General features: G+C 46.8%; 1 protein-coding gene across 3 annotated transcripts in view; it reads left to right on the plus strand.

Moving 5' to 3' along the window:
- Positions 1-14,650, plus strand: part of LOC118513121 — a 99,434-nt gene that overhangs the window by 74,147 nt on the left and 10,637 nt on the right. For 2 of the 3 annotated variants that reach the window (XM_036058520.1, XM_036058521.1), the window contains exons 4-7: positions 353-1,005; positions 2,141-2,360; positions 2,556-2,995; positions 8,046-8,168. In XM_036058520.1, the coding sequence (XP_035914413.1) occupies positions 353-1,005; positions 2,141-2,360; positions 2,556-2,995; positions 8,046-8,168 (1,436 nt within the window). The remainder of the gene's footprint in view (positions 1-352; positions 1,006-2,140; positions 2,361-2,555; positions 2,996-8,045; positions 8,169-14,650) is intronic. The other variant, XM_036058523.1, reaches the window with a different exon arrangement.

The raw sequence follows: 14,650 nt of genomic DNA on the forward strand, positions 1-14,650 counted from the left end.
CACCTATCGGTTCACTGGCAGAATCCATGTAAAACCCTTGAATCCCCGGTGATCCTAGGCAAATGAAAGGTTCCTTTTGATTTCCCAGCACACCTTCCGTCGGTGAAAGTGAGGTGGAAAACGCACTGTTTGCATAGGATGAAATGCCCCGGTTTCACTCGGATACCTAGCATGCCTTCCTTTTTCCGGCCGCGAAGCTTTGTTTGCTTCGTGCGTAGGGCTCCTGTTTTTCCCAGTTAAAAGCTCAAATACGCATTCAAATTTCGAGAAAGGGAGTGGGTGCGCGAAAACTGCCGTTTTGTGAGCATTAAATTTAATTTTCTCCTTCTGCTTCATTTTTCCCCCATTCCAGCGACCGGTTCCATGGCAGTCAAATCAAGCTTGAAAATAGTGAGGACGGAAGTGTGGACGCGAAAACCGGCCCTCAGCGCGGCGGTAAAAAGGGCCGCCGACGAAAAGGACACAAGAAGCACAAGCACAAGAAGATCAAGCTGCTTCCGGTGACGCTGGTCGGTGTGCCGGTCGGCGACGACGGTCAACCGGATACCGGCATCATCGAGGGCCTAACGAACGGTGCTGGCGGTGCGTGGTCCTTGAAGCTTTCGCCCAACGTGCAAACTCAACTCGCCGCCAGTTCAACCGGTGGCGATGGCGATGAAGCGTCGGCCAAACCGGTTCGCCCAGCGCCGGAAGAGCCTGCCCCGGCCACGGTGGATGGCAGCATGGTGGAGGTGGTGGACGTGTGGAAGGAAACTACAATGCCTCCGTCGGCAGACCATGGTAGCTCCGGACCGCGATCGTCCCGGCAGGACCTCGACCTGCCCAAAGACCGACGTCCGATGGCAATGGTTTCCGGTGTGGGTGAAGGTGGTGGACACCTGGTGTTTGGGAGTGTGGATGGCATGCAAATTCTGCCCGCCGCCGGTCAACCGGATGCACAGCGCACGAAGTGGAACCGTGAGCAGAGGAAGCGTGAAAAACAGCAACGGAAACAATTACAGAAAGGTGAGTGCGAAAAAAGCGGATGGCGCAGCCTTTTTTTGTCGTTTATTGGCGCTGTCGTCGGCCTTTCGGATTGTCGGGGCGGATGTGTATGAATAGAGTGATTTTTTCCGGCAATGGGATGCCCGATGGGTGTTTAAGAAGGTGCTATGAGGCGAAAGTATTTGGATAGCAATTGGATAATGTGCTCGATTCATGCAACATTAGCGCCCGGGGTGAGCTGGGTTTGAGAGCAATTCTAAATTTGGTAGTAGATTTTATCCTTTGGCGTTTATTTAGGGATTCGTGGTGATTTTCATGATGCCATAGAGTAAACTCCGTTAAAATAAACATGTAAAGCTAAAATGTATAAATAGTTCAGCTATAAGGTTCTTCTGATTACATTAATTATTATTCATTATTAATATTCCTCCAACTGTCAGTACCTCCAACCTCAAGACAGACCGACCCTCAAGACTCAGGGGGTGATTGACTCTTGCGTCTGAGTTCATGGTGGTCAGTTTTAAGAGTTGTTTTCTAACACCGAGAGGTTCAGGTTTCTGTCCAATATCTTCGGCTCTGTAGCTGAAGTTGCCTTTGCATTCTTGGAGCTCAGTTTAACTTCAGCTGTAGCGATGCTCATAGTTGCGCGGCTGAAGCTGTTCCCAATCCCTTCTCGACCAAACATGCGTAGAATTTATTATCCTGCCAGGAGTAGATGGCGTGAAAGCCACGACTTATTCCAAATGAAATTTCCCACACTCTGTTTTACAAATTAATCGCTCGTCGGACTGATTAGCCGCCGTGAGCGAGGTCCACAGCAGGGTAATCTTTCACAACATTGTCGCGCAGTTTTGTTTTCCACAGCATTGCATCACTGTTCGTGGTAAAACAGATTTGCTCTACATCGGGATTATTACGTAGCTCCATCCCGGCAGCTGCCTAATGAACGATTACGAAACTAAACCGCAAAATCAAAGCGCGCCTAAGCTGTTGTATGCTACCAGCTTTTTTTTTTTCTCTTTCCCACCAAAACTCTCCAACACATTCGATGAACATGACAGCTTTTAGCCCAACCTAACACTAATCCCCATTCGCCGCTCTTTTGATGGATACGCTTATCCGGATTTGTTTCTCCTTCCCTCCAACACGCCAACAGCCGGGCCAGGGCAGAGAAAAATCGTCAATCCACCACTGCCACCACTGCCGTCCGGTGTGACAGTGTCCAGCGCCAGCACGGTCACCTTCCCGGCGGACGATCACAAGGGCACGGAGACGGTATCGGTGGCGCGCGTCATCATTTCGGGCGATTTGTCCTGCATGAAGGACGACTTCATCCCGGCGCCGGCGATCGCCAACGGTGACATCAAATATTTGCGGTAGGTATAGTTGGCTTTCCCCCCCTTTGGAAGGAGAAAGAAATGACGAGAAAAACCAGCATCTTTTCATTTTTTTGTGTTTGTGTGCGCATCGTCAGTAGAATATAGTTTGATTTCCACGTGATTACAGAGAGATCAACTCTCGGCCTGTACCGTGCGTGTGTCATTTTATGTTTCCTTCTTCCTGTTTTCCAGTAACGATTTGTACGGGTTGGAAAACTCCTTCCTCGAGGCGGAATATCACTGCCGGCTGGGGTACCGGTTGCGGCTGAAGGACGGACAAAGCCGGCCGGTCGTCACATCGACCGGTGCCATCGCCAACGCCAATCTGGTGTGCCGTAAGTCGCGCTGGATCGGCAAACGGCCGGCCTGTGTACGGATTAAGCCGTCCCAGCGTCTCCCGGCGGCCCCGTTTTCCACCGGCGACCCATCCACGCTAAGCCCGCAGACCGGGCCGTCGGGTAATGGGACGGGCGACCGTTCGATGGTGAATCCTTGCGGAAAGGATCATCGGTGTCCGCAGGCATGCCACCGGGTGACGACCGGCAAGAGTGGAACGCCGAACGGCAGCTTAAATCGCACCACAGTCTGCTCCTGCTACAAAGGATTTAAAATGGTCAACCATCGATGTGTAGGTAAGTCGAACGCATACTTAGCCGTAGAATTCCTTTGGCTCGCTCCACGCGGGGTGACTTCAGAGCTTTGTTGCGCATTTCGGAGTGTTTTCTTTTGTTACGATAGGGTGAAGTTGAGAGGGTAGAAAAAAAGCGGATTTTCCCTCTGTTGTCGTTCTCACACTACCGGAACGGGAAGCGGAGCGAGAGAGAGAAAAAAAAAACCGCCATTTTAATTTATGGTTCGTTTTGCTACAGCCAAGCTTGTAATTAATCAGCTCACCCAGCATTACGATGCTCCAGCGCCGGGAACAAAAAAACAACGTCCTCCATGCTCAATGCTCATGAATGTCAACCCGCTCGGCAAGGGTCCTCCAGCATGAGGTCGTCCCGGATTTCAAAATGAAGGGAGGGGAAACCCCCGGAAAAATTGGGATAAAACACGGGGTAGACATCCCTTTAAAAATCCCTCTCTCTGTGTGTGTTTGTGTGAGACTGTGCTCACGTACACTTACTGGGCGACCTTTTGTTTTGCAGACCCAACGGGCCCGTTTTCTGTTGTTCGTCCGGTACAAACCATAAACATGAAAAGGAAATGGTTGGGGAATACGTGGCTTTTCCTCGCATTTTTTTAAATAATTTTCTTCCCTTTATATCGAACATTATTTATTAGCGCTCACACACACACACCGACCCTCACAAACCCGGAGGAAATTTTTAATTGATCATACTTTATCGTTCACAATCGGTCGTGCGGAACAATGGCGTGCTGCTTTCTTTTGTGCGTCCCTTCGCTCCTCGCTCTCCTTCCCCCCTTATTACGGCCACTTATCATCCTCGACCGGTTTGGCGCGATGGAAAATTAAAATGTTCACCCGTAGCCTGCACACGGCGACCGCGGGCACCACGGTTTGAGTGCAGCTTGGAAGAAAAATTCAATTATCGTAATGCATCGTACCGATCGTTCCCGGCGGGATGACCAATTGGCTCTGGAGCGCCAAACAAAAAGGGTGAAGAAGAAAACGAAGCGAAAGCACCCTCTCCCCCGGGATGAAAATGGGGAGAAAAAAAAGAAGCTTTCACCTAGCCTTCGCCACCCACCTTTGTCTTTATCGAGCGGAATGATTTATTTGCCATCTGTGGCTTTCGCTCGGGAAGGCTTTGGCTTTTGTGGTAATTAAAAATTCAACCCTCGCGTTGGTGGCAGCAGCAAACAAAAAAAAAAAAAACTCTGCCCCAATCTATCACCCATTCCGTTGCGGATGTTTTCCTTCCGACGTGCGGCAATGTGATTGAACTGGTACGATGACCTACCCCCAATACGCAAACCTTAATCGTGAGCGTTTGTCCGATCCTGTTCAGTGTTTGCTCTAGTGCCCGCGTGTAATGATAGCCAACCCTGAGGGGGAAGGCAAACAAAAGCGATAGTCCTGTCCTTGGGAACCCCATGTTGATGATCAACAAGCCGCACAGATGGAGAGCATTAACTCGACGGGTCAGGTCGTTTGGTTTCCGGGTTTGCTGCGAACGTTTGAGATTAGGGATCAAATGCACGCCCTCGATATGCTACATTTCGCGCGGAAACGAAGCGGAACCAAACAATGGGATTTCGGTTAAAAAAAAAAAGACGGTTCGACCCTTGTCTCTGGAGTCATTGTGTTTTACTTTTATTTGGTTGTAGTTTAACATTTGATTTTCTGGAATGGATTTTGAAAGGAAATGAAGCATCAGAGGAAGGTGTAAAAATTTGCAATTATAGCTATTTCATTCGTCGTATAGTGCCATATAACACTATACGACATTATTAAATCTAGTTTCTTAAATCACAAATTCTCTTCAACATCCGACTTAACAGCGTTGTAGTATGTTCAGAAGCTAGATGATAAAATACTGTGACTACAACATTTTAGAAGATGATTGTCTGTTTGAGATGCTCTTCCTGTGTTGAAGTTCTAGCATCGGCCTTGTCATCCAATGATCGATATTGTCTAGGGGCTTGCCTTTCAAAATAATTCTTCTTCTAAGGATCTTCGTCGTCCAAGAGGTCATGTCTTCCAAGGCACTTAATCGGTCATGAAACCTCGAGGATTTAGGATCTCCGTCGATCAAGCTTCATCTGTCAAGTAACCTAGTAGTCCAAAAGGCCTCGACTATAGAAAGATGTTATAATCGAGCCTTGCAGTCCAAGATGCCAAGTCCTAAAAGGACCTTCTTCCATCGAGAGTCTTTGTCATTTATTGGACCTCGTTAATCAAAGTTTTGAATAAAAGCACTTGTTTTACATAGGTCGTCGCGGATAAAAGTGTAATGCTTAACATACATTTCCAAACAAGCCACCTCAAGTTTGAATCCACGAATGGACCAATAGAACTAATTTGGGTTATTGGCCCAAATAATGGTTGAGCAAGCTCTTAAAGGCCCTAAGCAGAGTGCAAGAATCTGTTGACTGGACCAGAGTCAGACCCCAAGAAGAGCTCTTATGCTAAGCCCTTTATGAAGTTTGGTGCCCTCTCAATGATCGAGGCTCTCCGGATTTGACATCCAGCTTACAGGAAGATACCCCCCGGGACCTCTTGGATGCTCGAGAACCCAGGTATCGAGCTTAGTATGCATATACTTTTTTGAACCCGGGGCCCAGGTATTCCTTTTCAGAAACCTAGGACACAGTTTAGGAGTAAGCGTTATTCTGGAAATAATCCTCAGGACTCCTTCGAAGTCATTGCTTTTGTCTGTGTAGTTTGTGTGTGTTTCATCGATACAGAGGATTTTTAAGTAACTAGCATCCATCTCAAAGATATCTTTAATTAGTACCCACAGTTCTAGCATTACGTCTGCATTGCCTTCCACTATCGTTCCTTTAATTTCTCCTTAACTGCTTTCCCCCCGTAATAAAATCGACCATCAACGACCTTGACATGTACTGCAGCTATATTTATTCTTCGCTCATGATTTTTAAACACAATAAATCAAGCCTCTTACCACGGGTGGCGAAGACATAAAGCACGATTTGGTCGTTTGCAAGATTCGGTAATATCGGATTATGATTGCTTCGCTACAAACAGCATACCCCCCCACGCTGCCTCTTCTTCTTACTCGTTGGCTGACTCAAAGAGCCTATTTTTTGTACGTCCCTACCAAAGCAAACACTCGTCTTTCTCTCGCCCGGTTTTTACAAAAAAAAACCCACACCCGCTTAAAAAACGGTCGTTGATTTCATCAAGCGCGGTAAAGCCCCTGAACGGTAGTAAAGCGAGGACCCACCTCAACAGCACAGCAAGTGGCAAGGACAGGAAATGGACGAGAACAAAAATCGTGTTGCTTCGTCGCTTAAAAAGCTTTTTTTTTCATTGAATACGTCAACTTCACTCGGCCGTGCCGTGTTTGACCCGGTCTCGCCGTCTGGCCATCTGGACGGGGCAGGATCAGGGCAGCTTAAAATACAATATGGCTGCTGCTGGGAGCGGGACGCTTGGTGTGATGGAAGGGAAAGGCAAAAAGCAAGAAAGTGAGAGCGAAAAATGAAAAGTAGATTTTCCCAAGCACGGCGTATAAATAATGCAACTGTTGGAGAAATGTCTCACTTACCATTTTGTGATGTCGTCGTCAAGCATTCAGCATCAACAGCTTTGTGGTTCTTCGAACGCTCTATATGTGTGTGTGTGTGAGTGGGACTGTGTTTCGTTTTTTTTTTCGTCCATTTTGTAAACGATGGTTCGCCTGCGTTGTGATACTTGTTAAGCCACCGACCGGTAGTGTCGTATTCCTCTGGTCACATTTGCTCGTTGCCTGACAAACGTCACTGGCGAATCGGGCGAGCTGTGCCAGCCAACACACTTTTATATAAATAAACATTTTCCACGTGTGCTGTGTGTGTGTTACGAAGCAGTCAGCGGGGATAGTGTCACTGGTTTTAGGATGTAATTCGTTTTAAATGTATAACAGACGATCCATAGACGAGCCGGGCTTTGAGATGTTAAGCAACAATTATAAAGATAGAGAATGATGTTCTTCCAGAACCTTTCGTGGAAATTGCTTTTCCATATTTAAAAAACATTGGCAGTAAAAACTAAAATAGAATCAAAGTGCCTCTATGACCATCTCGATCGGTTTAACGCTTTAATCAATCAGCTCGAGTATCACCCCGCGTGGACAGTAGCTGTCCACTAGCTTCAAGTTATTAGCCAACACATGTGACTGAAATTAATGTTTCGCTAGCCCGGTTCGACCTCTAACCAGGAAACTCAAACCCAAGCAGAGAAAACCGCTTATCCAACCAAACCTCCCCCCCGAAGGTGACAAGTTGATGATTTGCCAAGCCAAGCGCCAAGGTTCGGTACACGTTCTGCAACTAGCTTCCCATGGTAAAGGAAGTGCAGACACCTAGCGCCTGGTGACGACTTGATGAATGATAGTTTGTGTCAGTGTTGGCAAAAAATAGTATCGTACCCAGCATAATGGCACCACAAACGAGTGTGGCTAATCGTAAATCTCGGCAAGAGCTTCTCCCGGGAGGTTCTGGCTATTCTGATGCCCTCCCCCCCCCCCCCCTCATCCCGATTCCCTGTCAACCTGGGAGTAGTTGGTGATAAATTGCCCTTCGACAGACTTACTGACAATCGACCGCCCGTACCACTAAATCTCCTGATTGGTGGCTATGCATCTCGCCCCTCTCTCTCTCTCTCTTTCTAGAGCTCCAGGCTACAGCCGGGGATGTATCTTGAGTAATGAATTTTGAATATGGCGCAACCAGGTTTCCTATTGAATATTCATAAATAACACTAAGCTCTCTGCCGATGGCTTCGACTCATCCGTTGGTCAGGTTAAAATTTGCACATGCAGAACGCTGCTTTTGGAGCAATTATTTAGACCGGGGTTTCGAGATGTCAAGATGGCCATTTTCTGACCATTAGTTGTGTGAACATCCCTTGTTTTTTGGCCGGTGCAGCAAAATGGTTCTCGCCCGAGCTTACCAATCCAGCTCCGGAACCCTGTCAGCTAACCAATATCCTTGGAATGAACTAACGAATGTTTTTCTTTCTTTCTCTCCTATCTATCGCCTCCCAATCGACAGATATCAACGAATGCATCGAGTACGGGGAGGATGTGTGCGAGTACGGCTGCTCCAACACGATCGGGTCGTTTACATGCAAATGCCCGAGAGGTTTGCGAGTTACGGACAATAATAAATGCATGGGTAAGTTTACCTCGGTGGCGTGCATCCACACACAGGCACACAATTGCCCACAGCTTCCTTCCTGCTTCCTGAAACTCTGACACTGCATCCTCGGGATTCGTGTTCCTAGGAAAGCTTCGCTGTGTTTCCAGGGCCAACAAGACTCATGTGCCCCGGGGGAGACGAGAACCCATCCCCTCGAATATCTTCCTGCAGTTTTGTTCGTTCGATCGAGAGACGCTGTTGTGAGTGCATCCCGGAAGCCGGGTCTTCATTTGCATCATCTTTTTCGTTGTTCTCGGTGTGGTTCCAGTTGTTATGTGCTTAAGACAATAAGAGCCTGGGGCCGTGCTTCCTTGAATGTTCGCATCGAAGCCTCGGCTGCTCGGCTAGCCCCCTCACGAGAGATCCGTGCAATGGCTCATCCGGGAATGATTATAAATGTTTATGGAATTTAGATTGTTTTGAAATGTGATCTACATAATCAAATTTCCCATGCCTTTAGTCGGCTGCACGAATTTGTAGCAATGAAACCCCCGCTACCCGAGAGGGTACATGCAGCCGGAAAAGAAAACTCAGCGAGACTCTCGGTCCAACCAGGCACGTCTTTGCTGTATCGTCACCGGATTGTACCGTGCCGGTGATGGATCGATCGAATTTGTACACACATTATCTACACAAATACATTAGTCTCGTCAGTCGGTTTTGGAAAATAAAAGCGGCAGGAGGGGGCTGAACTGTACAGCCCCAAAGCAGCCAGCCGTTCGATGTGTGTGTGTGTGTGTGTGTGTACATGAATAATTAAGGTTACGTTAGTGTACATTCCATCAAACGATGCTCTTCCATTAGGGATGTTCTTCTGCTGTGCGAAGTTTCCGATTCCCCAAAAACCGGAGAATGCTGGGACATTCCCGAACACTAGCTGCTCTACATGGGTCGTTCGTTGAATTAATTTGATTTATATTACACTTTTACCAATTTTGCAACTTGGTAACCCCTTTTCTTCCCGTCCCGACGCCAAGTGCCAAGACAACGAGACGACGCTGTAAAATGTCAAAATTTAATCGAAAAAGGATTCTATAAAGGCCGGCTGCGCACAAAAAGGAAACCACTTTGAGCTTCCAACCACGAGCAAATACAATTTCGCTTTCCCGCTTCAACCCCCCTAGCCCCGATAAAATTCAACTCAACGACTCGGCTCGGCATGCTTCCACGATGATTATTTTCTATTTTTAAACTGTCGATTATGCGCATGAATTACGAACAATTTTAATTGGAAAACCGAGTGCGCCGGCAAGCTTTAATCCAATTTGGTAGGCGCTTGACAGCAACAACCAAACGAAAAACAGAGACAAAAAAAAATGGAAGCAAACGTGCACACATACCTGCACGCGACCGGTCGAAAGCCGTTTAATCCAGCTGTTGTGACAGTTGGTCGATAATCTTTTTCGATTGCAACCGTTTTTGGGGGTTGTGTATGGGTTTAGGATTAGGGAAATGAGAAACGATTTTGGTTATTTTTATATTTAATCGCAGTCAATGGTAGTTCGAGGGGAGAAATCTTTTTGTGGAGATTTTTTGTTACTGGTGGTTTAAAAATCTAAAGCAAAAAATTAGGATTGAAACAAATATTTTGATATCTTTTCTTCGGCTTGAAAAAGTCACCATAATTTTAGAAGTTTTCAGATATAATGCTTCCTCTGTCCGTGGGGACGGCTGAAAAGACAGAGTCCATATCTCAGAGGCGTATGTGAATACTTCGTCCGTCGCGACAGGTATTTTGAGCGGAGACGTTTCCTTAGGCTTTAGTATGACCGTTTCGCAGTCAGAACTGTTGCGCGTATCTTATCATTAATGTTGTTATCAGTGCTGACTTTTGACCCCAGATGGGTGATGCTTTTGGACCTATCTGTACCGTAGATCAGTGTTTGTAGGCAGAGTTGCTGATCGTTCATCTCCAACCCAAGGTCTAGTGCAGCTCGCTCGATCCTTTGGGAAGCTTCCGCAGCATAGGAGAGCCTCAAAACAATGCTGTCTATGTCATCGGCGTATGCCAGAATCTGGATTGACTTATAGAAGATGATCCCCGAAGTTTCCACCTCCAAGTCGCGGATGGCTCTCACTACGCGCCTAGATTGAAAAGGAGACAGGCAAGCCCATCTCTATGGCTCAGGCCTTTGGTGGCAGCAAAGGGCCTTGAGAGTTTTCCATCCACCTTCACCAGGCATGTGATGTTGGCTGTTGTCAGTTTTACAAGCCTGGTAAGCTTGGCCGTGATTCCATAAGAGCTCATTGCGTCGTACAGTTGTACCCTGGCGATGCTGTCATATGTGGCTTGAAAATCAATGAAGAGATGGTAGGAGTGGAGCTGCTGCTCCGCCATCTTCCCCATGATTTGCCGCATCGCAAAGATCAGGTCAGTGATTGATGTTTTGATTTACAAATCGTGCCTGCTTTACAATTTCAACGAACTTCCATGTTCCATACTTCTCATAAACGCCTGACCGCTCACTCATCACTTCCCATTTCCTTAGAATTTTGAAATTTGTGTTGTAAATCAACAATTCAAAAGCAATTGCTTCGTTTATGCACAATCGAAACAACGTTAAACCGATACAATAATTTCCATTCTCAATCCCACCCAACCACAAACCCGAACCGGAAATGTGTAGGCACATTCCGTTTGCGTTTGCTAAATTTTCCCAGAATAAGGGAAAACTCCCCCGTACGCTAAATGCTAAACCCAATCCGTGGGAACATTTTTAAACCCAAAACGGCCTAAAACTATTGCATCGTGCGTTGTTGGGTTTGGGTGAAGCGGCTGCAGAGACCGATGCGCTCAACCATCCGGCCGGCGGTGGTGGTTTTTGTGGGTATGAAGCCTTTCGGACGTGTTTTGTGCCGTGTAGCCTTATCGTTTATGAAAACCAACCAGCCGGACCGGCCGGACGAACCAGAACGATTGCGATTGCGTACAATAATGCTTAGCTTTATTTGTGGACAATCGTCCTGTGCGTTGGTAGCATGTGTGTGTGTGAAAAGTTGGAAAAGTTCCCAAAAACCCTAAAACTGTGGCATTTTGTTCTGGGCTTCAAAGCTAAAACTTAGCTGCAGGAAATGGAAACCTCCAACACAACCTCCAGCAACCATTTGGTACGTTTGCTTGATGGGGAAAAACTTTTCCACCGCTCTAATTGTTTGTACAATTTGTTTCGGTCTCTCTCTCTCTCTATTGCACAATGATCGATTTTGTAGTGCAGAGTCGGCGGTGCAACACACAGTTGAGTGTTGTTCTATTAAATCGTCCTGCCTGCCATGTCAAATGATGGCCAAATCGGTGTCATCCGTGTCGCAAACGGTGTTGGGTACGTGTAAGTCAACTGTTGTTTTCCGAAAACTCATCCTTCGTGTCAATTAGCACCGTCCGAAGGGTCGTTGGCAATATCCTGGTGCACTCGGCACTGCAATTGCACACCCCCGGTCAGTGTTTAAATTACAGCAACAGTTCACCTCACTTCCCACGGAGTTAGGCAGGAGATTACCAGTGCTTGACCACCAGTGCTTGTCCTTCCGGGATTCAATCTCACTAATGATTATCCACAATCTGGGTGTGTGTTATCCTTCGTCTTCCGGCCGGCACTTACACCGACCACTGGACCACGGTGTCGGTAATGGCCCCAAATCTCTCTCTCTCTCTCTCAGGCGTAGGACAGGCGTTTTCCCGGGCGAAAAGGGCAAGAAAACATTGCCTTTGCCACAGTTTAGTCTTAGACCGAAGCATCCTGACGACCAACTTCCGTCCGTTCGGGACCCCGTTTGCAACAGCTGTAGTTTGTGGTTCCGGTCATTCTCCCTTGGAATGGTGCTGGGATGATGACAAAACTGTAAATGAGCTTCGATCGTTGTTTCGAGCGAGATTGTCCTGTTGTTCCACACACTATCGGGCACGCAGGCAGGAGGAAGTTGTCGGTAGGTAAATTAGGGATGCGAAAAATCGGCAACCGACCGACCGACACACCGATTGCGCAACTGATTGTAGGCAACTTTTGGGGTTTTTCGAGCGATGAGAAGTTTATCGCCTGTGCCGGATGGACGTCGGATGGGACTGTGGGTGGATTTCGTTTTTTCTTCTTGGGGTTGGCCTGGGTGTGAGAAAGCCATTCTCCCCTGATGGTTCGAAATGGATAAAAACTTTCCACTTCGCTCTACTGGAGAAAAACCAAACCGAAAAGCGTCTCCATCGGTGGAGCAAAAATTTCCCTCCTACAAGCAAATGAATGGTTCTAATGACACCGAGAAAGCTTTGTTTATACATCTGTTTGCCTCTCTGGCCGGAGCCTGCTAGCGAGGAACGTGTTCTTCCTCTTTCTGATGGTGCGGTGTTTGATGTTTACTTCGAACGCCTGTCGGTGGCAACATTCCATCGCACTTTGGCCATCGCTCGAGAAAGCGTATTGTGATGTTTCCCACCGCTGCTCAACACGTGCGGTTTATCGATTGGAACAAATTTTTGCTGCTGGAACACAATCTGGAAAAGCACACGGCCTGTGTGGTGTGCACGACAAAGGGTGTGAAAGTTTTTTAGAAGTTCAAAGAAATTAACGACGTCTTTCTCTTTCTCTCGTACTGTCATGCTGAGCACGTACGTGCGTGGGTACGAATGGGGTTTGCAGGTGCACAATATGCGAAGTCACACAAAGAATCACACAATAGCAATCGTTTGTTAGGTCAGGTTGTTCTGCATATATTGTATGCAGGGTTTCAAGGTTTCACCGCAACATGTTTTGTTTATCACATGCTTGTGAAAGTTTTCTCCAAGATTGAAAAAGCTTTTTTTCTCGTTCTGTTGTTGGATAAAGTCTGATTATTTAATCCGAGGAGAAGTAATGGTAGTTTTGTGCCTGGTTTTTTGAAAAGAAGTGGTTTTGCGACAGGTTGCTGACACTAGATTAAATATTGCTTTGCTGATCTTCATGGGAACAAGCTTCGCAATGGTATTATTAAAATTTTATGAAGAAAATGTTAAAAGATGTTAATACAAACGTGGACCAATAATCTAAGCCTATTCAGGTTGTTCAATGATTCGCTAGACTTGTTAAACTCCTGCTTCTTTAGCACTACAACCTCGAAAGGTCTCGGCCTGTGACTTGGTTTTACTCGTTGCTGGGTCCTGCGAACGCAGAAGAGAGCCGGATGGGACTTGATCCCCGGTCCTGCCTTAAGAAGACCTGTTACCCAGCAACGAGCTATTGAAGTCAGAGTAGTGTGGATCCTCAAAAGCTGGTAATCAAAATTCTTCCTTTAGTGATGAGACACTTAAATCACTTTATGGATCGATGCCAGAGTCGAGTTTCTATCGCTCGAAATCGTTTGCGACTAATAGCTGGAACGATTCAATCCAGCAGATCCAAAGAGTCCATCCTACTTCAAGCCAAGGCACTAGGAAGGCCTTTCAGGACTGGACATGAGTTAAATTCCGATGATTTTATGCTCATCATCATGGAGTTCTCCAGACTCAGAGCCTCCATTAGTAAGAGTTTTCATCCGAGAAAGTCCTGAAGCTGCAAGTCCCAGTTCAATTCCACTGCGCCCAACGAATTTGATACTCTGGAACAGTCTGATTCGGTCGAGAAGTCGTTGCTTTTAGTCAGTTGATTGTATAAAACTGAAAGGGTCCTCGTTAAAGTCGTTGGATTCCTCAGAAACATCTCAATAGCTTCAAGAGCTCGAAATCTGTATGTCATGCCAAAAATCGATCAACTAGTGACTCCATTAAGTCAAACATCAACCAAACAATTGCTCAAAAATTCCATCAAAATTCTAACCAAACTTCAAAACCTTCCCAATCATTTGCAATAAATCTCTCAACCGGCGATCGATTCTTCGACCACCTAGAAAAAACAAAATCCACAACATTCCTAACCACCATGTGATGTCCGCGTGACCACGATCAAAAAGCTGGCCAAAATCCTTAAAAGCATAGCAAACACACTCTCCAGTAGTGCAGCTTCTGGGCTTGATCCTGGAAACAAACAAAAAACTCATCCTATCCCTCCAGCGAGAGACATCCTGCCGAATGGTGTTGCTGAAAAGCGTAAATTAAAAACTCGACCAACCAATAGAAAAACACCCCCCGGGCGGACCTCGGCTGAACATTTGAAGTTGGTGCAAAAATGCACCAGGCTAGAGAATACGCATTCGGCCATTGTTTTCGTTGAAATGCTATTTCCCGCCGTACACAGCAGGCACACTGCCCACTGGTGTGGAGGATTTTTTGTTCCCCCATGTCTCTCAGCATCTCAGCTGCTACTAGCTTTTAAGCGCGCACTGTGTCGGTGTGTGTTTTGTTGGGGGAATCGCTTCGACCGATAGCAAACAAAACCCCAATAAACGAAAGAACGCACCCCCGAGAACCAGTCGCCCGAAGCTCACACATCATCCAGTTAAACCTATCGGTATAGGCCGGCTTTTCTGTTTACTTCCCATCGGTGAGGCGCTCGCTT

Source organism: Anopheles stephensi, chromosome 3, assembly GCF_013141755.1.
Source record: "Anopheles stephensi strain Indian chromosome 3, UCI_ANSTEP_V1.0, whole genome shotgun sequence".
NCBI classification, from domain to species: domain Eukaryota; kingdom Metazoa; phylum Arthropoda; class Insecta; order Diptera; family Culicidae; genus Anopheles; species Anopheles stephensi.